We start from the raw sequence: 22,999 nt of genomic DNA, 5'->3' as shown, positions 1-22,999 counted from the left end.
GAGTAATGTTTGGCTGTTATTTCTAAGGTGTGACTTCGGATGGCAGAGAAGTCTACCTACGTGATGTTTGGCCAAGCAGGGAGGAGATTCAGCAGGTGGAAGAGCTCCAAGTGATCCCATCCATGTTCCAAGAACTGAGGGAAAAATTAGAGGTTAGTCAAATTTCAGATTTATTGTCAGAGAACGGGAAAGGCAGAATTGCCACTTACACTACCAAAAAATACTGTACACAGTAAACAAATAAAGAACTGTAAACAGATAATAAATATAAACAAGCTGTTTAATACACAATTAAGAGCCCTTATATAAGTTCCTGATTGAGTTTGTCCTTGAGGAGTCTGATAGTGGAGGGGTAGCAGCTGTTCCTGAACCTGGAGGTGCGAGGCTTGCAGCACCGACACCTCTTTACTGATGGCAGCAGTGAGAATAGTGGGTAGTGTGAATCCTTGATGATCGCTGCTACTCTCTGACTGCAGCGTTCCCTGTAGATGTTCTCGATGGAGGGGAGAGTTTTGTCCATAATGTCCTGGGCTGTGTCCACTACCTTTTGCAGGGCTTTACATTCAGGGGGATTGGTGCCCCCCCCCCCCCCCCCCCCCCCCCCCACCAGACCGTGATGCAGCCGGTCAGCAGACCTTCCACTACACATCTAGAAATTTGCCAGGGTTTCTGGTGTCATACCAAACCTCTGTAAACTCCTGAGGAAGTAGAGTCATTGTTCAGTTAAAAGGCACAAAACTGGGGCAAAACTTAAGGTGTACTAATTCTCTTTATCTGAGCTGTTTCTAAATCGTAGGACAAATCGGCTTTGGTGTGCACGTCACTGGCCACTGCCCACAACCCATAATCTAATTCTATTTCCAGGATACTATTACAGATGGTAAACTTGACATGATTGAAGGGTCATTACCAAGAACTAATGCCTTGTACTCTTCCCACACATTGCCGATCAAAAATGCAGCAGCGTACAGAAGGGGTAGCCCAGTTAGTGTAACATTTAACGCAGTGATCCCCAAAGTGGGCACTTCTGCCTGTGAGTGGTAGAAAGATCCAAGGGGGAGGTGAAGAAAAAGAGGGGGGGGGGGGTTCCAAACCTTCCACCTTGTTATTATTCAGTCCACTGCAAAGTTTAATGAAGAAGCCAGTGCAGTAATTTTCTGGTCAGCTCAGGTATGCAGTAGTGAGCAAAGTAAACGGCGACAAAGCTTTCTTGCAAGAGCTTGTCCTGGTGGCCGCCATGTTGTACTGGCATCACTACCCACCTCCTCGGCGGCTGCACCGCCCCCCCACCTCGCTCACCGCCACCGCCCCCAACCCCGCTCAGCAGTGCTGCCGCCATCCCCCACCCTCCCCCAGTGCCATTGTATTGGTGGGGAGGGGACGCTCGGGATGTGTCCTGGAGGCCAAGAGGACAGCAGCCCAAAAACGTTTGGGAGCCACTGGTTTAGTGCAATGCTGTTACAGTGCTAGTGACTGAGGTTTGAGTCCAGCGCTTTCTGTTTGTACGTTCTCCACGTCTTGGATTTCCTTCGGATGCTCCAGTTTCCGCCCACTGTACAAAACGTACCGGGGTTGTCGGTCAATTAGGTGTGATTGGCCTGTTACTGTGCTGTGTGTCTTCATTAAAACTAGTTTAAATTACACTATCCTGTCCAAGAACTCTTTACGAAAGATTGAACAAGTCATTTGCAAGTGGTGTGGGTGGTAAAGCCAAAGGGAATGCATTTTGCCTGTGAAAAAGCAACAAAGGTTCTTCTCTGGAGTAAATGAGAAAGATGGAAGTGCCGTTACTTGAGTTTGTTTCGTCTTCGGAACATTATAGAAAGTCAAATGCATGTCAATGTTGAGAGGGACAGAGAATTCTTGTTTAAATTTATTGTCACATGTACCAAGGGGCTGTGAGAGTTTATTTGGGTGCACAATTATAAATCCCATACATAGCACATCAATTATAACTGTATAGTCCATAGTGAGAGATCAGTTGGCATGGAACAACAGCCACATAATTTTACTTGTATGAGGAGTTGAATTGGTACGTTTGTAACAAAAACACACTCAAACTCATCTGGTCTTGAAGTGTCCATAGGAGATAAAGATATATTGCCCGAGCCCTTCTTCAGGGAATAAGCAAAGAACAGGAAGGCTCAGAATAAAGACAATGTTGGCTGGGGGAGGAGTCCAGACCAACCAAAAATGTTAATTGGATCTGATAGGAGGAGAGGTGAGAATTGATTTTGGGTCTGTGAGAGGAGACAGAAATGGGAGAGAGACAGATCTGGGGAAAGGTGACGGGGGAAGAAGGTGGGTGGGATGGTTAACTGAAGCCAGAGAAGTCACTCTGTTGGAGGGTGCCCCGCGGAAGATGAGGTGTTCTTCCAATTTGTGGGTGGTCTCAAGTCTGGCAGAGCACAGACGTGTCAGCACAGGAATGGGATGGGGAATTGAAATGGGTGGCCACGGAGATCCATGCTATTGAGGCAGGGTCCTCAACAAAGCAATCTCTCCGTCGGCACCCAGCCTCTCCAATACAGAGGAGACCACCGGATGCAGATTCACAGTTGTTTCACTTGAAAGAACTGTTAGGAGCCCCGAATGGTGGTGAGGAAGGAGATGTGGGCGCAGGTGGAGCATCTCCTGAGGTGTCTTTATTCTGAGCGTTCGTGCTCTTTGTTTATTCCTTGAAGGAGGGCTCAGGCAATATATCTCCAGCATTTCTGTGTTGTTTTTACTTCAGTCCCAGTGTCTGCAGACTTTTGTGTTTCACTCTGACGTGTTTGTAAGCTCAGGTTTCCAACGTGGAGATGCCGTACAAAACTGCATTTATCATTTCTCTGTATCATGCAAAATCTTAACATCTGTCTCCTATTTTCAGCTGAAGAGAATTCCCAAATAAACCTTTTTGTACCTTTTTAGTTTCCAAAGGATTTTGAAAATGCCAGTGGTATTCATCAGAAACTTTTTCTTCCCAGAAAGGAAATAGCCGTTGGAACATGTTGGAAGCTCCAGAGTCACTTCTTTATCCCTGGGATTCAAAGTCCACTTACATCCGCTGTCCTTCATTTTTTGATAAACTTGTAAGTCATAAAGTCATAAACTTTTCATGATCATGGACGCTGTTTGTTTATTTGTTACTGGATTTGTGTTCACCTCGTCACTTGAGACTGGAGCGTTTTGATATTGTCCTGCTGCACTGAGATACCTCTCAAATCAATGAGTGGTGCACAACTGTTGTTCTGGGGGCTTGTTCTGTTTTCAACTGCCAGGAGAGGATCTTACGGGCTGTTTCCCCTTGCTAGTAGTATTTCTGTTTTGAACTTGTTAGCATTTTGTATGTATATATTGTATTATATGAGCTTTTTATTAATTAACCATCCTCAGAGCCCCCTCATTGAAGATCCTTTTCCACATCTGTGATCTCCTTTTCCAATTCTTCCACCTCCTTTGTATACTTTTTTTTTAATCCTAGAGGCAATATTTGAAAAAATTTATCCTCAGTGGAATGATTTCACAGAATGTAGTTATTTGGGACTGAATAAAATTACAAAAATCTGGCCTTTTTAACAGCAATGTATTATGGTGCCTTCTTATAAGCCATCTCCTTCTTATCTGGCATATATATGATCAATACAAGGAGTGAGTGATCAGATTCAATTTCCATGATCCTACCCTGTAAATGGGGTGAAACCAAAAATAAATTGGCCTCGAGTAGGAGTTGTATTGTCTTCAATAGGAGGAATAATTCCTCTCTCTAGTCCTTCTCCAGATATCCATTGTTCAGCTCCTCCATTAACCCCAAGGTAGCTTTAGCTGCCTTTGATCTAGTATATTTCCTTCCCGATCTAACCAGAACCGTTGTTAGCCGGAATTCAAACAACTGGCGACAGTTAGTGCAACGCCTTTACAGCGCAAGCGATCAGGACCGAAGTTTGAATCCTGCATTGTCTGTTTGTATGTTCTCCCCACGTCTGCATGAGTTTTCCCCGGGGGCCTCCCACCATTCAAAAACGTACCAGGGATGAAGATTAATTGGGTATAAATTGGGTGGCACGGACTCGTGAGCCAAAATGGCCTGTTACCGTGCTGTATGTCTAAACATTAAAAAAATTAAAATCACAGAAATAGGTAAAAAAAAAATACAGAAATTTAAAATTGGCATGCCTTGCTATTAGTTTGCCAATCACACAATCTCAAGCGAATGGAAAGTTCCCTTATCCAGCATCTACCAATCCCCAAGGGATCCGGATACCGGGGGTTTTACTGTATTAGTTTTGATTTCAGGGCAGAGAATTCTTGTTAAACATTATTTCAGGTTCATTGTCACATATACCAAGGCACAGTGAGAAAGCTGTTCCAGAAACTTGGGGTGTGCTTTTAACCAAGCTTTATATAGAAGCTCCTTTGCGCAGGCCCGAGGACAGGTCCACGTCCTCCCCCTCCACGTCCTCCCCCTCAAAAGATGCTCACAAACTCAAGCTAGCATGCTGGAACATCAGAACCATGCTAGACAAGGCTGACAGCCACCGACCTGAACGTCGGTCTGCCTTCATCACACATGAACTCCTCAGACTTGACATCGACATAGCCGCTCTCAGTGAAGTCCGCCTTGCAGATGTAGGCAGCCTCCAAGAACGCAGCGCGGGCTACACACTCTACTGGTCTGGCAAGCTTATGGATGAACGACGCCTATCTGGTGTAGGCTTCATGGTCAAGAACTCCATTGCCTCCAAACTTGAAAACCTCCCGACAGGCCACTCAGACCGGATCATGTCCATGCGACTTCCCCTTCAAAACAAGCGTCGCATCACCCTCATCAGTGTCTATGCTCCAACCCTCCAGACGGAACCAGCAGAAAAGGACAAGTTCTACACTGATCTGTGCAACCTCATTCAACGCACCCCTACAGCCGACAAGGTTGTCATCCTTGGGAACTTCAACGCTCGTGTCGGCAAAGACTCAGAAACCTGGCCAGGAATCCTGGGCAAGCATGGTTTCGGCAAGTGCAACGACAACGGGCGCCTCCTGTTGGAGCTCTGCGCAGAACAGCGGCTTGTCATTACAAACACCCTTTTTCAGCAGAAGGACAGCCTGAAGACGACCTGGATGCATCCCCGATCCAAACACTGGCACCTCCTGGACTACGTCCAGGTGCGAGAAAGAGACAAACGAGATGTGCTCCACACCAGGGTCATGCCCAGCGCGGAATGCCACACTGACCACCGGCTGGTTCGCTGCAAGCTCAACCTTCACTTCAAGCCAAAGCCCAGGAACAGTAAAGCCCCCAGAAAGAGGTTCAATGTTGGAAACCTGCAGTCAGACGAAGAGAGAGGAAACTTCCAGGCAAACCTCAAAGCAAAGCTCGACGATGCAACCCGCCTCACGGACCCGTCCCCTGAAACCCTCTGGGATCAGTTGAAGACTACCATACTGCAATCCACTGAAGAGGTACTGGACTTCTCCTCCAGGAAAAACAAGGACTGGTTCGACGAAAACAACCAGGAAATCCAGGAGCTGCTGGCAAAGAAGCAAGCTGCCCACCAGGCTCACCTTGTAAAACCTTCCTGGCCAGAGAAGAAACGAGCCTTCCGTCGCGCATGCAGCCATCTTCAGCGCAAACTCCGGGAGATCCAAAATGAGTGGTGGACTAGCCTCGCCAAACGAACCCAGCTCAGCACGGACATTGGCGACTTTAGGGGTTTCTACGAGGCTCTAAAGGCTGTGTTCGGCCCTTCACCCCAAGTCCAAAGCCCGCTGCGCAGCTCAGACGGCGGAGTCCTCCTCAGCGACAAGATCTCCATCCTCAACTGATGGTCAGGACACTTCCAATCTCTTTTCAGTGCCAACCACTCAGTCCAAGAATCCGCCCTGCTCCAGCTCCCTCAACAGCCCCTAAGGCTAGAGCTGGATGAGGTCCTCACCCGGGAAGAGACGTATAAGGCAATTGAACAACTGAAAAGTGGCAAAGCAGCAGGTATGGATGGAATCCTTCCCCCCCCACCCCCAGAGGTCTGGAAGGCTGGCGGCAAAACTCTGCATGCCAAACTGCATGAGTTTTTCAAGCTCTGCTGGGAGCAAGGAAAGCTGCCTCAGGATCTTCGTGATGCCATCATCATTTTTCTTTGGCTTGGCTTCGCGGACGAAGATTTATGGAGGGGGTAAAAAGTCCACGTCAGCTGCAGGCTCGTTTGTGGCTGACAAGTCCGATGCGGGACAGGCAGACACGATTGCAGCGGTTGCAAGGGAAAATTGGTTGGTTGGGGTTGGGTGTTGGGTTTTTCCTCCTTTGCCTTTTGTCAGTGAGGTGGGCTCTGCGGTCTTCTTCAAAGGAGGTTGCTGCCCGCCAAACTGTGAGGCGCCAAGATGCACGGTTTGAGGCGTTATCAGCCCACTGGCGGTGGTCAATGTGGCAGGCACCAAGAGATTTCTTTAGGCAGTCCTTGTACCTTTTCTTTGGTGCACCTCTGTCACGGTGGCCAGTGGAGAGCTCGCCATATAATACGATCTTGGGAAGGCGATGGTCCTCCATTCTGGAGACGTGACCCATCCAGCGCAGCTGGATCTTCATAAGCGTGGACACGATGCTGTCGACCTCTGCCATCTCGAGTACTTCGACGTTAGGGGTGTAAGCGCTCCAATGGATGTTGAGGATGGAGCGGAGACAACGCTGGTGGAAGCGTTCTAGGAGCCGTAGGTGGTGCCGGTAGAGGACCCATGATTCGGAGCCGAACAGGAGTGTGGGTATGACAACGGCTCTGTATACGCTTATCTTTGTGAGGTTTTTCAGTTGGTTGTTTTTCCAGACTCTTTTGTGTAGTCTTCCAAAGGCGCTATTTGCCTTGGCGAGTCTGTTGTCTATCTCATTGTCGATCCTTGCATCTGATGAAATGGTGCAGCCGAGATAGGTAAACTGGTTGACCGTTTTGAGTTTTGTGTGCCCGATGGAGATGTGGGGGGGCTGGTAGTCATGGTGGGGAGCTGGCTGATGGAGGACCTCAGTTTTCTTCAGGCTGACTTCCAGGCCAAACATTTTGGCAGTTTCCGCAAAGCAGGACGTCAAGCGCTGAAGAGCTGGCTCTGAATGGGCAACTAAAGCGGCATCATCTGCAAAGAGTAGTTCACGGACAAGTTTCTCTTGTGTCTTGGTGTGAGCTTGCAGGCGCCTCAGATTGAAGAGACTGCCATCCGTGCGGTACCGGATGTAAACAGCGTCTTCATTGTTGGGGTCTTTCATGGCTTGGTTCAGCATCATGCTGAAGAAGATTGAAAAGAGGGTTGGTGCCAGAACACAGCCTTGCTTCACGCCATTGTTAATGGAGAAGGGTTCAGAGAGCTCATTGCTGTATCTGACCCGACCTTGTTGGTTTTCGTGCAGTTGGATAATCATGTTGAGGAACTTTGGGGGACATCCGATGTGCTCTAGTATTTGCCAAAGCCCTTTCCTGCTCTCGGTGTCGAAGGCTTTGGTGAGGTCAACAAAGGTGATGTAGAGTCCTTTGTTTTGTTCTCTGCACTTTTCTTGGAGCTGTCTGAGGGCAAAGGCCATGTCAGTGGTTCCTCTGTTTGCGCGAAAGCCGCACTGTGATTCTGGGAGACTATTCTCGGCGACACTAGGTATTATTCTATTTAGTAGAATCCTAGCGAAGATTTTGCCTGCAATGGAGAGCAACGTGATTCCCCTGTAGTTTGAGCAGTCTGATTTCTCGCCTTTGTTTTTGTACAGGGTGATGATGGTGGCATCACGAAGATCCTGAGGCAGTTTACCTTGGTCCCAACAAAGCTTGAAAAACTCATGCAGTTTGGCATGCAGAGTTTTGCCGCCAGCCTTCCAGACTTCTGGGGGGATTCCATCCATACCTGCTGCTTTGCCACTTTTCAGTTGTTCGATTGCCTTATATGTCTCATCCAGGGTGGGAACCTCATCCAGCTCTAGCCTTAGGGGCTGTTGAGGGAGCTGGAGCAGGGCGGAATCTTGGACTGAGCGGTTGGCACTGAAAAGAGATTGGAAGTGTTCTGACCATCGGTTGAGGATGGAGATCTTGTCGCTGAGGAGGACTTTGCCGTCTGAGCTGCGCAGCGGGCTTTGGACTTGGGGTGAGGGGCCGTACACAGCCTTTAGAGCCTCGTAGAAACCCCTGAAGTCGCCAATGTCCGCGCTGAGCTGTGTTCGTTTGGCGAGGCTAGTCCACCACTCATTTTGGATCTCCCGGAGTTTGCGCTGAAGATGGCTGCATGCGCGACGGAAGGCTTGTTTCTTCTCTGGACAGGACGGCTTTGTAAGGTGAACCTGGTGGGCAGCTCGCTTCTTTGCCAGCAGCTCCTGGATTTCCTGGCTGTTTTCGTCAAACCAGTCCTTGTTTTTCCTGGAGGAGAAGCCCAGTACCTCTTCAGTGGATTGCAGTATGGTAGTCTTCAACTGATCCCAGAGGGTTTCAGGGGACGGGTCCGTGAGGCGGGTTGCAACGTCGAGCTTTGCTTTGAGGTTTGCCTGGAAGTTTCCTCTCGCTTCGTCTGACTGCAGTTTTCCAACATTGAACCTCTTTCTGGGGGCTTTATTGTTCCTGGGCTTTGGCTTGAAGTGAAGGTTGAGCTTGCAGCGAACCAGCCGGTGGTCAGTGTGGCATTCCGCGCTAGGCATGACCCTGGTGTGGAGCACATCTTGTTTGTCACTTTCTCGCACCAGGATGTAGTCCAGGAGGTGCCAGTGTTTGGATCGGGGATGCATCCAGGTGGTCTTCAGGCTGTCCCTCTGCTGAAAAAGGGTGTTTGTAATGACAAGCCGCTGTTCTGCGCAGAGCTCCAACAGGAGGCGCCCATTGTCGTTGCACTTGCCGACGCCATGCTTGCCCAGGATTCCTGGCCAGGTTTCTGAGTCTTTGCCGACACGAGCGTTGAAGTCGCCCAGGATGACAACCTTGTCGGCTGTAGAAAAACAAAGGTGAGAAATCAAGACTGCTCAAACTACAGGGGAATCACGCTGCTCTCCATTGCAAGCAAAATCTTCGCTAGGATTCTCCTAAATAGAATAATACCTAGTGTCGCCGAAAATGTTCTCCCAGAATCACAGTGCGGCTTTCGCGCAAACAGAGGAACTACTGACATGGTCTTTGCCCTCAGACAGCTCCAAGAAAAGTGCAGAGAACAAAACAAAGGACTCTACATCACCTTTGTTGACCTCACCAAAGCCTTCGACACCGTGAGTAGGAAAGGGCTTTGGCAAATACTGGAGCGCCTCAGATGACCCCCAAAGTTCCTCAACATAGTTATCCAACTGCACGAAAACCAACAAGGTCGGGTCAGATACAGCAATGAGCTCTCTGAACCCTTCTCCATTAACAATGGCGTGAAGCAAGGCTGCGTTCTCGCACCAACCCTCTTTTCAATCTTCTTCAGCATGATGCTGAAACAAGCCATGAAAGACCTCAACAATGAAGACGCTGTTTACATCCGGTACCGCACGGATGGCAGTCTCTTCAATCTGAGGCGCCTGCAAGCTCACACCAAGACACAAGAGAAACTTGTCCGTGAACTACTTTTTGCACACGATGCCACTTTAGTTGCCCATTCAGAGCCAGCTCCTCAGTGCTTGACATCCTGTTTTGCGGAAACTGCCAAAATGTTTGGCCTGGTAGTCAGCCTGAAGAAAACTGAGGTCCTCCATCAGCCAGCTCCCCACCATGACTACCAGCCTCCCCACATCTCCATCGGGCACACAAAACTCAAAACGGTCAACCAGTTTACCTATCTCGGCTGCACCATTTCATCAGATGCAAGGATCGACAACGAGATAGACAACAGACTCGCCAAGGCAAATGGCACCTTTGGAAGACTACACAAAAGAGTCTGGAAAAACAACCAACTGAAAAACCTCACAAAGATTAGCGTATACAGAGCCGTTGTCATACCCACACTCCTGTTCGGCTCTGAATCATGGGTCCTTTACCGGGATCACCTACGGCTCCTAGAACGCTTCCACCAGTGTTGTCTCCGCTCCATCCTCAACATTCATTGGAGCGACTTCATCTCCAACATCGAAGTACTCGAAATGGCAGAGGCCGACAGCATCGAATCCACGCTGCTGAAGATCAAACTGCGCTGGGTAGGTCACGTCTCCAGAATGGAGGACCATCGCCTTCCCAAGATCGTGTTATATGGCGAGCTCTCCACTGGTCACCGAGACAGAGGTGCACCTAAGAAGAGGTACAAGGACTGCCTAAAGAAATCTCTTGGTGCCCGCCCCATTGACCACCGCCAGTGGGCTGATCTCGCCTCAAACCGTGCATCTTGGCGCCTCACAGTTTGGCGGGCAGCAACCTCCTTTGAAGAAGACCCCAGAGCCCACCTCACTGTCAAAAGACAAAGGAAGAAAAACCCAACACCCAACCCCAACTAACCAATTTTCCCTTGCAACCGTGTCTGCCTGTCCTGCATCGGACTTGTCAGCCACAAACGAGCCTACAGCTGACATGGACTTTACCCCTCCATAAATCTTCGTCCGCCAAGCCAAAGAAAAAGAAAGAATATAGAGTGTAATAAACAAATTTTGACCTCACTGTGAAGCTGGTGTGGTACGAGTGCTAACCATTGCTGGAATATCACTAATAAAAACATTTGAAGCTATTAGTTGCTAAAGTCACGGCCTCCTTTTTCTTACCAGATTGTCCTTTTCATTGTTTCTTGTTTTGAGAAGCATGTACTGGCCTGATTTGTTTGAAATTCACAGAATTTGTAATATGATATTTATAAGTGATATGCTATTTATAAAAAAGTTTCTGAGGTAATTTATCCACTTAAATAACCAGCTCCACGGTCCAGAGAAATGTCATCTCGTTTTTCACTGTACACTGCAATAGTTATGGTATGAACGACAAGTAAATGCCACTTGACTTTATTTACAATAATACATGATGCTTCATGAGAAATGATTGTTAGCACTTAGACTCATTGGAGTAGAGAAGGATGAGGGGAGGGACCTCATTGAAATATTTCAAATGCTGAAAGGCCTGGACAGAGTAGATGCGCAAGGGTGTTTCCCATGGTAGGGGAGTCTCAGGCAAGAGGGCATAATTTCAGGATTAAAAAGGGGCGTCAATTCAAAACAGAGACATGGAAAAAAAATGATTTAATCAGAGGGTCGGGAATATGTGGAACAGACAGCTGTGGAAGTATTGGGTTTATTTAGGGCAGCTATTTGGTTAGTCAGGGTATCAAGGATTACAAGTCGGGGGGTGGGATGCATCAGCTTGTGATTAGGATGGCGGAGCAAACTCGATGGGCCTACTTCTGCTCTTATAACTTGGTAACCAATTAAGCTTCACTCCAGTGGTGAGTATGGTGACATCTGCTTATGTGCTTCCTCCCTCTTCATCTCTAGACCAAAGAACCTGGCTGCCCTCAGTCCATTGAAAATGCCCACGTCTTGCTGCACCTGGGAGATTCAGTGACCACTGACCACATCTCCCCGGCCGGCAGTATCGCACGGAACAGTGCTGCAGCTAGATATCTGACCTGCAGGGGGTAAGTGTATCATAGATTGTTGTACTCTTTCAGTGGTAAATGAGAATATTGGATCCTTTTTCAAAATTCAAGATGAAAGAGGCGCAACTGCATCAATTCTATTGAGTTGATTCAAAAATAAAATGATGTAGTTACTGAAATACAGTAAAACCCCTGGTATACGGAATTCAAGCAACTGGCAAAAAAACCCACCAAGAAAATAAATTAAAACGTTAAAATAAAATAATAGGTAAAATAAAGTTTAAAATTGTAAAAGTAAATTTTCTCTGTAGTAACACACAAAATTTTGGTGACGATGGGAGCCAATTTTTCAGTCAGCGGAGCGCCTTGTTCGAGCTTTGCTCGTAGCAGCTGTTTGAGTAAAAGTGCATTTGAATAACATCGCATCGCCCGGGACGAAGAGCTGGTTGACGCCGCTCGCCGTCGAGATGACTCTCTTAAAGTGTCTCCTTATCCCTGCTTAGTAAGAGTCGCCCTGGTCAGAGGCCTTATCTGTAAACATGGGTGGGGGGGGGGGATTAATTATCCATAATGTTATGGTTCATCTTTCAGGCAGCTCCATGGAGGGGAGGAACTTGTAGATGCAGCAATGGTTCAATGTTTTTAGTGTGACTGAAAATAAAGTAAAATGCTTTAAGGTTTATATATTAATACAAGTGAAGCTTGTTCGTGTAAGTACAATATAGTATCTTTGACTTTTAAACTTATTGATGCAGATGTATTAGTTAGGCATTGTAAACATAAGTCTCAAGCAACCGGAAAATACATTTATCTGGCATCTACCAATCCCCATAGATGGTGGATACCAGGGTTTTTTTTTAACTGTGTCACAAAATATACTTTCCTGGCAATGGCCTTTAATTTAAACTCCAATTTTAGAAAAGTAGGCTACTGTATTCTCCAAATTTCATCGGGTTAAAGATTAGGCAGGAGTTGAGGGTTTTTTTTTCCCCAGCCAGAGGTCACTCATTTTTGAACTCGCTACTTGAGAAAATGGTGGGAGCTTTCAACACATTGTACACAGCACCTCCTTTTGAGTGGCTGAGATGGTGATTGATAGCTCTTTTTCTGGCCATTTGGGACTTGGTGCTGAAAACTTTAATCCAGGCAATGGAAGAAAGAAGATCTGTCTGGGACATGATTTTTAGGAAAGAGAACATGACACTTTGAATCAATTTTGCTGATCATTGAGATCTGCACCAATCGTATGGGGGAGAAACAAATCCATCCAGAAAAGAGTAGTTAATGGAAAGGTTAGTAAAAGAGCTGTAAGCTCTCCTATTTCTTTTTATCACGAGGAGACTGTTTTCCCTGGAGTGAAACACAATAGTCTGTAGGCACTGAGATTGTAGTAAAAACACGCCGAAATGCTGGAGTAACTCAGCCATTCTCACCACGCCCCTAGGAGGTAAAGATATATTACTGATATGTCGGGCCTGAACCTTTTCGAAGGGTGTCCCTGGAGCGTAGTAGGCTGAGGTTGGCGGGGAGCGCTGGGTGGGTGGGAGGGGAAACCTGATGGAGGCATATAGGAGTGACATATACACGATGAATAGCTGTTGTCTTTTCCCCAGGTTAGGCAATTCTTAAATGAGCTGCATAGATTTATAAAGGGAGTTGAGGAGCAGTGTTTTTGTACAAAAGGTGGAGAGGGTGTGAAAGAAGCTGCCAGAGGATGTGGTGGTAGTGTGTGATTATGAGATTTCAAAGTCATTTCGGCGGGTACATGGATTGGAAAGAGGCCGAACCTGATCGGCATGGATGAGTTGGGCTGCAAGGTCTGTTTTGGGGCTTGGTAACTCTGATGCTGTGAAGGACAGAAAGAACCGGCTTGGGAATCACATTTGCAGTTTGTCTTGTTCTTTTTTTACTGAAAGCATAAAAGGAACACCAAGTTTAAATAGTGTAAAATGGATTGCTAAGTGCATGCTCCCTCCCCAATGTGAAACCAAGCAAGTGCAAAGCCCCAAGTTGTCTCTAAAAGTACTAGTTCTCATTTGCATTGCAGTGAACTGCTTTTACTCCTGCAGTTCACGTTGGGTTGGATTAAACCGAGGGTAGACGCCACTCCCAGCAATCTATTTTCATGGAAATTCAATCATGAACAGAACTGAATAAATCCACTTTTTTTTAATAACTTTTAGCCTCACTCCCCGAGAATTTAATTCCTACGGAGCACGAAGAGGGAATGATGCTGTGATGACACGAGGGACCTTTGCCAATATTCGGCTCCTGAACAAATTTATCGGCAAGACTGCACCGAAAACATTGCACATCCCGTCTGGGCAAACGGTAAGGACTTCGGGTCACCACTGTAACAGAAAAGTAAAACCATTTGCCTTTTGCTGAAGCTCTCTGCTTTATTTTTCTCCTCTGCAGCTCGACGTGTTTGACGCAGCTGAGCGATACCAGAGGGAAGGTTTTCCGTTAATCATTTTAGCTGGGAAAAAATACGGCTCGGGCAGTTCGAGGGATTGGGCTGCCAAGGGGCCATATTTGCTGGTACAACTCATTTCTAAGTACTTACCAAGAAATACCATTGACGTCTCCTTGAAACTACTGCTCTAACCCTCTGGTGTATCTGTTGCAGGGTGTGAGAGCCATTCTCGCAGAGAGCTACGAGAAAATACACAAGAACCACTTGATTGGAATGGGTATCATTCCCCTTCAGTTCCTTCCAGATGAAAATGTAGATAGGCTCGGGCTCACTGGAAAGGAGCGGTACACCATCATGATTCCGAAAGAACTGTCTCCAGGAATAATGGTGGATATCACGGTACGAGCGTAAAATCTAATGCAGAATAGTTTTTATATATTGGCCGCTCCTTCGGTTCTGCAAGTGCAGCTGTGCTGGGGTGGCTGGTGTTGAATTTTTTTCTCTTTTCCTTATACTGAGCAACTATCAAATGATGTCCAGCTTTTTTTGTGGCAACTCGAGTTATTTCAAACTGCACTTGAGAGATGGAAACTGCTTTCTCTGCCTCCGTCTTGTTTGTCGTCCTTTCCCACGTTAATTTTTTATACCAGGAGTGCAGACCCATTCTTTGTAACTATAAAGCAATTTACAGTACGGAAACAGGCCATATCGGCACCAATTAACGTGAAACTCCACTAGTCCACCTACCCACTCCCTTGCCCATAACCCTCCAACCCCCTCACATCCATGCACTCATCCAACTTCCTCTTAAATGACAAAATTGACCCTGCCGCAGCTACCTCTTCCGGAAGGTCATACCACTCTCTGAGTGAAGAAGCTTCCTCTTATATTACTCCTTAAAGGTTTTACCCCTAACCCTTAACTTATGACCTCTTGTTTAGATGGAGAAGTTTGGGTAACAGATCAAATCCCAACCTCTCAGCTCCAGGCCTTTTCCCTCGAGGGTACTGCAGATGGAATCCTGCCCTGAAAGGTTCTGTTTCTTAAATCAAGTAAGCGAGCCTATCTACCATCAGCTCAATTGGCACAGGAATCTGATGCCTTTCTGGAGAGTCATTACCTCATTCTCTGTTGCTTTGACCAGCCGAGTATTGGGCATGCTGGCTCATGTGGACAATTTACCAGTGAACAAATGCCCAGGCTTTACTTTTCAGAATCTGTTTGTGGCTTTAAGTCAGTGTTGCAGGAAGTGCGATTGGTATGGAGAGTGTACTAGTGCTTTGTTGGAAAGAGGTTGCTTTTTGAAAGACATTTCACAAAATGAATGCTCATTATCCTTTCCCCACCCCCCACTCCCTCAGCGTTGCCATTGCATGTTGCAGTAAAGACTTTCTTTGTAGTTTAGAGTTCCTTACCTCTCTTTGTAGTTTGGAGTTCCTTACCTCTCTTTGCGACTCCCTCCAATGCCTTATGAATTACTGGCCTGTTATCATCCACTTTGTTCTGCTTCATTTTGGGGAAAAAAAAACTTTATCAGGACTCAAATGAATCATGAAGACAGGTTGCTCATTGTTAGCAGATGTCCTTTCCAATCTGTACAGTGACCCCTTCCTGATCTGAATGAAGGCAATGTTGCAGTATATTTATAGTCTTCAAGACTGTTTAGTCCTTTATTCTTGCTGTTGACCATTTTCTATGAAGACCCTATAATTCAGCTAAAAGAATACCAGGGAAATTCTCACCCTCCACCCTGATATTTATCCCTCTCCAGGCACTCGGTAGATATATGCACTCTTGGACGTAGCCAAGTGGGTCAGTCAGCATCTGACTGAGAAGGACAAGAGTTATCACCAGGACCTGAGAAGGACAAGTTCTGGTTGCACTTGCAAAGACTTGAAAACCATTCCCTCTGAACGTGGTTTTCTACTGCCAGCTGCCCTTTCTCCTCCACCAAACATTTTCTTCTAATTTTCACCCAATGCCCCAAACTTTATTTCCTGCCTCAACCGTGCCTAGGTTAGTGTAGCGGTTAGTGCAGCGCTGTTACAGTGCCAGTGACCCAGGTTTGAATCTGGCACTGTCTGTCAGGAGTTTGCACGTTCTTTCCTTGTCTGCGTGGGTTTCCTCCCACCATTCAAAAATGTACCGTGGTTTGTAGGTCAGTTGGGTGTAATTGAGCAACACGGGCTGTGGGCCAAAAAGGACCGTTACCGTACTGTATGTCATATTTTTCAGCCAAGGCTCAGTGCTAGTCCTTCCTGACCCCAATTTTATTTGAAGACTGTCGTCGCCCATCCTGGTCACAGGCACTCTCAGTGACTTCAGTTCAGCCTTCCTTCCCCATTAGTGGAGGACAAATTTCCCAAGTAAATCACAAAATATATCTTCATTTTTCTCCTATTTCTATCTTTGCTACAAAAAGGACATTGTTTGACCTGCCTGAGTTTCTCCAGCATTTTATGATGTTTTCCTAAATTTCCCAGTTGATGACGTGGTCATGAGGGAAGGCAGAAAATACTAGATGAGCACATTAAAAAAAATAACTTTACTGTTTTGTTTAAAAGTGTTTACGATCTAACTTTCAATTGTTTTAGTTTTGTTCCATTTTGTTTTAATAGTTCAAGTCTCTCTGAATACACTGGACAACAAATTTTTTTCAAAAGGTTGGCCATAAACGATTGGCTCCTTGGGATTATGATAGACAACTTCAAGCTGAACACAAAGATAATTTCAGATTTGCTGTATCACGTAGGAAGTTGGAGAAATATTAAATTAACTTTTATAGAATGTAGCACGTTCAATTGCATAATGACGCTGACAAAGTGCGTTAGTTTCACTGACCTAAAAAATGTTTTGCCGCTAATTTTTGTTTGTACTCAGCATCTGATGCCTCTCATGTCAGTGTCCAAAATAGTCAGCCAGCATTGATGGATTCCAGTTGATTTGATACCGACCGCTTTTCCATGGTCGCAATATCCTGGTGAAACCTTTCACCGTGTTTGCCACTGACGGCACCAAGATCAGCGAGGAAGAAGTGTCGATGCAGAAAAAGAATTTTCAACAACACGCTGCACTTCGTGGTTTTGTAGACTTAAAATATGACAGGAAATCACCAAAAAAGGGTGGTATCTTTTATTTTAAATAAAAGGGATTGTGATAGGAAAATTTTAAGGTGATTATCGTGTCAATGACCCAAGATCAATAAAATACACCCAAAAGTGTTCAGGAAGCAAAATCATTATTGTCCAGTGATATCAAAGATAGAGACATTCAACGATCTTAACAGCTGGAAAAGGCTGGGGGACGTTTGCTGACTGTTGGTGAGCTGTTTTCAAATGTTTCATGGGCGAGAAATGTTCTTGCCTGCCCACTCAACAGCCGTACATAATGAAATACATTGGGGTCCCCCTTTCCCCTATTGATGCCATTCATTGATACTTAAATAGGGCTCAAAGAATTATTGAGGACACTTTCCATCCAACGTGCAGTATATTTGACCTATTACCATCAAGAGGTAAGTACGGAAGCATCGAAATAGGGACTGCCAGGCAGAAGAGGGCAGAGGAGATTTACAAGGATGTTGCTGGGACTTGAGTTACAGGGAAAAGTTAAACAGGTTAGGGCTTTATTCTCTGGAGGGTAGAAGAATGAGGGGAGGTGGACAAAATTTACTCTTATCTATGGATATAGATAGAGTAAATCCAAGCAGGCTTTTTCCACTGAGATTAGGAGAGAGAAAGGTAGACGACATAGATAAGGAAGAAAGGGGAACAGTTTAAAGGGAACATTAGTGGGAACTTCTTCACGCAGAGTGGTGGGAGTGTGGAATGAGCTGCCAGCTGAATTGGTGAATGTGGGCTCACTTTTAACATTTAAGAAAAAATTGGCCAGATACATGGATGGGAGAGATATGGTCCAGGTGCAGGTCAGTGGGACTAGGCAGAAAAATGGTTTGGCCTGTTTCTTTGATGTAATGTTCCATGGTTCTTCCTGAAGGCATTGAGGTTGATGAACAGCATCCTGTAACCAAGTAAATCATTCCAAAATTGTATCAGTATGTATTTATGTGATAATCATGTGCTGTGCATTTTGTATGTGATCCAGAGAAACAGTTTTGTCTGGTTCTTTCAAGTAGTCAAGCTCATTGTCCTCTGATGGCACAAGTATAACCCAACGAAACAGCTTCCTCCGGTCCTCGGTGCAAAATACACAGACACACAGCCAGATTTAAAACACATACAGACAAATAATACATATGCAGGACAAGTATTCATATTTACAAATAAGTCGTTTCATGAATATGAGAGTCTCAGATGGTTAGTGAGGGCAGATCCTTTGGTTGTTCAGCTTTCAGCCTGTGGGAAGAAGCTGCTCCTCAACCTGGTGGTGCCGGCTCTGATACTTCTGCATCTCTTTCCCAACGGGAGCTGCTGGAAGATGCTCTGCATGGAATGGAAAGGGTCCTCAATGATTTTGCACACCCTCTTCAGATAATGATCCCAGTAGATTATGTCGAGAGGTTGGGGGAGGGGATAGATACCAGCGATCTTCTCTGCCACTGTTATGGTCCTGTGGATTGACCTCCAACTCATTTCTCTGCAGCAACTGTACCACACGGTGATGCAGCCGGCCAGGTCGCTACATGTACTGGCAAATTATTATAAACTTAAAGGCCCTACAACTTTACACCACCACCTCTGCATTTCTGATCAGCAGGTGGACATCATGGAATGCACCAAGTCCAGACTCCTCCATGACTTGGAGCCAAAGGTCTCTCTGAGTACATGATGGTGGACAGATCTTCATTCTGTTCTATATAGATTGCTTCTTAAACTTAATGTGTACAAGATTGAAAAGTACTGTGTCTCCCTATTATATAAAGCTCTTGAATATTCTGTCTTGCAGACAAATACAGGAAAGGCATTTAGAGCTGTAGCGAAGTTTGACAATCAAATGGAAGTCACCTTTTACAGACAAGGAGGTATTTTGAACTATGTGGCGAGAAAGATGTTATAACGACTCTCCCATCATCTGACTTTATCTGCACCGTGATCGAGATCCCGTCCATGGATGACGTTATTGTGTTCAACTCTATTGGAGTGGCAGAGATTGCTGTTGATGTCCTTTTTGCTAGGTGTTCTGTATATTTTGGAAACCGTCTACTTGCACCTTGCAACTGGCTGTGACGGACTACTTGCCTTCAAATACACATGATTTCTTCCCTTTGAGTTTATAGTCACAGTTTTTCTGACCTTTTTGTAACTTAATCTCGTGTACATGACATGTGCCACAAAGTGGACCCTTTCACATCAGGAGCCAATCGTTTATGGCCTTTTCTCTTATTTTTTTTTATCATGACGTATTCCAATTTTGGTTTGTCAAGCCCAGTTTTGTCTGTAAATACTCCTTTGGCTTTTGTTTCTTCAACAATGTACCCTTGTTTCAGCTTTTGTGCTGTAAGTGGTCTCTTAAAGTGGAAAAAAGGTGATGGGAGGTTTCAGACACTGGAGTTGAGCTGTTTGAGAAGAAAAGTCCCAATGTAAAATGTTAGGCCAGAAACTGTGTGACAGAGATTTTGAAATTTACCTTTTTAATGGACAGACAAGAATCTTGTAACACTTACACGTCTGCAAGAGTACAAAGTGTCCAAGATAAGTGTATTTTACTGATTGATCTGCCCAACAAAATGCTACTGATCTGTACATTTAAAAGGTTGTAAGAATAAACTATCAGAACCATAAATGCCGGTTATCCATTAGCGATCTAATGTTGGTTTATTGCAAATGTTACAAGTAGTATCTGCCTTTCAATTTATTTTCTGCCTTTGAATCGGGGAATAATGTTCGCCAAGAAGTTTAGAGGTGGAGAATGAGGTGAAACTCTTGAGGGTTACAGTCATTTTATTGGATGTTCCTCCTAGTACAGGTCAGATAGGGTCACCCTGTAGCAACTAGCAAGGAGAGTAGAGTTAGCTATGCCGACTCTCTTCCAAGGGAGTTCTTTGCTCCCCTCAAGACTATGTGATTACCCAGACTCGCGTCCATAGCCGCGACCTTTCTGGCAACTTATCTCCGCTGCCAACTCGTGTCACATGGCTTCCGGCTCTCAATTTCTCTGGTATTTGTGCTGCATTGTCTGCTGCTCTCGCTTCTCTCCCAGAATTCTACCGAGCACCTTCACCTCCATTGTTGTTAGATCCCACTGACCCTTCTTCCCCCATCACCATCACTTCCTACCTTCCCTACCCCTCCCCCCACACCTCTTAGCACCTCCTTCCCTCCCAGCCCCTTAACTTTCCCCATCTCGCGTTTTCTTCCACTGCACCCCTGCTCCCCTCAATTCTCCACCTATTCTAATCCCTCCCAGGACCTTTCCCTGAGAGGTCGTGGCTTCATTCCCCATTGCCTCAATAAGTTCTCCACTCGCCACAATGCTGAACTCTTCTTCCACAGTCTCTGAGCCTACGACAAAATCAAGGATTTTCATCCCCTACTGAGGGTCCCTTCTCCTGTCCTCTTGGACACCCTGTTCTGGCCTTCCACTTGCCAACTGCTGCTCTCATTAACTATCCCTACCCAACTCCACTCACCGATTCCAATCTCAGAATCTCTCTCTGCACTAATCTCAACCTCATTATCAAACCCACAGAGGAGGTGGTGGGGGGGGGGGTGCTGTTGTGGTCTGGCACACTGACCTTTACCTTGCCGAGGCCAAACGACAGCTCTCGGACACCTCTTACCCCTTGAACATTTCCCCACCAACAAACATCATGAGGGAGACACGGTTGGCGTAGTGGTTAGTACACCAGCGGTCAGGATGGGGGTTCAAATCCTGCGCCGTCTGTAAGGAGTTTGTACTTTCTCCCCATGTCTGCGTGAGATTTCCCCGAGGGCTCTGCTTTCCTTCCACTGTTTGAAATGTACCAGGAGTGTAGATTAATTGGGTTTAAATTGGGCAGCACGGACTCGTGAGTTGAAATGGCCTGTTACCGTGTTCTGTGGCATCCCACTTAACCCACTCTGCCTGGTTTTACCTCCCACCCAATCTCCACAAATCCAATTGCCCTGGTAGACCCTTGGTCTCAACTGGAACACCTCGCGTGCTCTCTCTTCACTTCCACAGCTTTCAGTTCCCTGAGCTGGTCCACCTCCTTTTCACCATGGATGGCCACTCCCTATACACTTCTATCTCCCCCTCCCCCCAAAAAAAGGCCTCCAGGCTCCCTGGTAAACCAGTCTAACCAATCTCATCGTGAATGTATACAGGTATTCCTCCCCCCCCACCGCTTCACAAAAGTTCGCTTTTCGCCTCTTCGCTTTTATGAAAGATCTACATTAGAACTTGTTTTGCCAACCAAAAGAAATCAGGTAGGATTTTCGCTTTTAAATGGGTTAATATTTGGGTCTGGGAACCCTCAAAAAAATTTCCCATATAAATTAATGGTTATTGCTTCTTTGTTTTACGCCATTTCAGCATATGGAAGGTTTCATAGCAACACTAGATATTTAAAACACAAATGCTGGACGAACTCAGCTGTTCTCACAGCATCCAGAGGTGATATATTGCGCAAAACACAAAAGTCTCCAGACGCTGAGATTGGAGTAAAAACGGAACTGAGCTAGTCTGGCAGCGTCCATAGGAGGTAGATATATTAGTGACATTTCAAGGTATAAGCAAAAATCAGGCAGGCATCTTTACACACTGCTGGTTGCATGTGGGTTGAACCAGGTAATTTAGCAGGTTCGTTCCCTGTAATTGTGTGGTGTGAAAAACCCAACCTGGCAGGGCGAGTTAAATGCAACACTTGGTGGGGGAAAGTGTTGGAGCTTAGCCGAGTTTATTCACTAATTGCCTTCTGGCAGTGTGGAAGCACAACTTAAAATGCCGTGTTGATTAACCATACTGCAATGGGAAAGGCTCCCGGGGTGCAGCGCGCCCGGTAAGTTTTCCCACTTCCTAGGAGGGTTGGCAGTGTGAAAGGGGCTTTGATTAAAAGGCGAGGAATGAGAGGGGAAGGAGTCCACACCAACAGCCAAAATTAGATATGACAAGAGGAACGTTGAGAATTGATTTTGGCTCTGTGAAAGGAGACAGAGGGGAGAACTGGAGGCTGGTGGTGGGGGGGGGGGGGGGGGGTAAATGTTTTTTGAATGAAATCATGATGTTAATGCCATCCAGATGGAGGGTGCTCAGAGGTTTCTCCAATTTGTGGGTGACCTCAGTCTGGCAGTGCATGAGACCATGGACAGACACGTCAGCCAGGGAACAGGACGAGGTAAAGCTATATTACTGACATTTCGGGTCTGAGCCCTTCCTTGGGGACACTGCGAGTCCGGCTGAGTTCCTCCAGCATTTTTGACCACAGCGCTTGCAGACTTCTCACGTTTCACCTGATGACAACAGATATTTTGGACGGTAAACCCTTCATCTGGAGTCGTATCCTGCAAGTGGCCAAGCACAAGTCTGTGGTAAACCACTGTTGTGCTGTGAATGGCTGCTGCCCCACGCCTCGCAAGACCGATCCTACCCATAGCCCCTTGCAGGCTCCCCCTTTCTCTGCTTTGATCAGTCAATGAGGTTGATGGTAGCTCCTGCCTTTAGATAATAAAAGCCTTGTATTAAAATGAACATTTTCCCAAGGATATTATACCTATTTCAGGAATTGCCAATACAACTGACAGAGAAATTCTTCAAGGAGTTAAAGAAAATAATAAGGAAATTTTTATGGAAAGGGGGGAGACCGAGGATAGCACTAGATAAATTAACAGAATGGTACAAACAAGGAGGCTTACAACTGCCAAACTTTAAAAATTATTATAGAGCCGCACAATTAAGATACCTATCAGATTTTTATCAAACAAGGGAAAAGCCAGATTGGACCAGATTAGAATTAGATAAAATAGGGGAAAAGATACCTGAACACATATTATATAAATGGGATGAAAAATTGGTACAACATAGAAGTTCTCCAGTATTACATCATCTACTCAATATTTGGAAAAAGATTCATGTAGAAAGGAATAAAACAAATTATCAACTACCAAAACTAATACTGACGCAAAATAAGTTACTCCCTTTTACAATAGATAACCTTTCCTTTAGAGAATGGGA

General features: G+C 45.8%; 1 protein-coding gene across 1 annotated transcript in view; it reads left to right on the top strand.

The window, feature by feature from the left end:
* Positions 1-19,630, top strand: part of ireb2 (iron-responsive element binding protein 2) — a 102,359-nt gene extending 82,729 nt beyond the window's left edge. The window contains exons 16-22 of the mRNA XM_069902854.1: positions 28-152; positions 2,970-3,074; positions 11,369-11,511; positions 13,656-13,803; positions 13,891-14,013; positions 14,102-14,287; positions 18,794-19,630. Of these exons, the coding sequence (XP_069758955.1) occupies positions 28-152; positions 2,970-3,074; positions 11,369-11,511; positions 13,656-13,803; positions 13,891-14,013; positions 14,102-14,287; positions 18,794-18,904 (941 nt within the window). The 3' untranslated portion in view covers positions 18,905-19,630. The remainder of the gene's footprint in view (positions 1-27; positions 153-2,969; positions 3,075-11,368; positions 11,512-13,655; positions 13,804-13,890; positions 14,014-14,101; positions 14,288-18,793) is intronic.
* The last annotated feature ends 3,369 nt before the right edge of the window (positions 19,631-22,999 follow it).

Source organism: Narcine bancroftii, chromosome 11 (genome assembly GCF_036971445.1).
Source record: "Narcine bancroftii isolate sNarBan1 chromosome 11, sNarBan1.hap1, whole genome shotgun sequence".
Classification (NCBI taxonomy): Eukaryota; Metazoa; Chordata; class Chondrichthyes; order Torpediniformes; family Narcinidae; genus Narcine; species Narcine bancroftii.
Note: the sequence above shows the minus strand (reverse complement) of the source record. Positions and strands in the feature narration are given on the sequence as shown.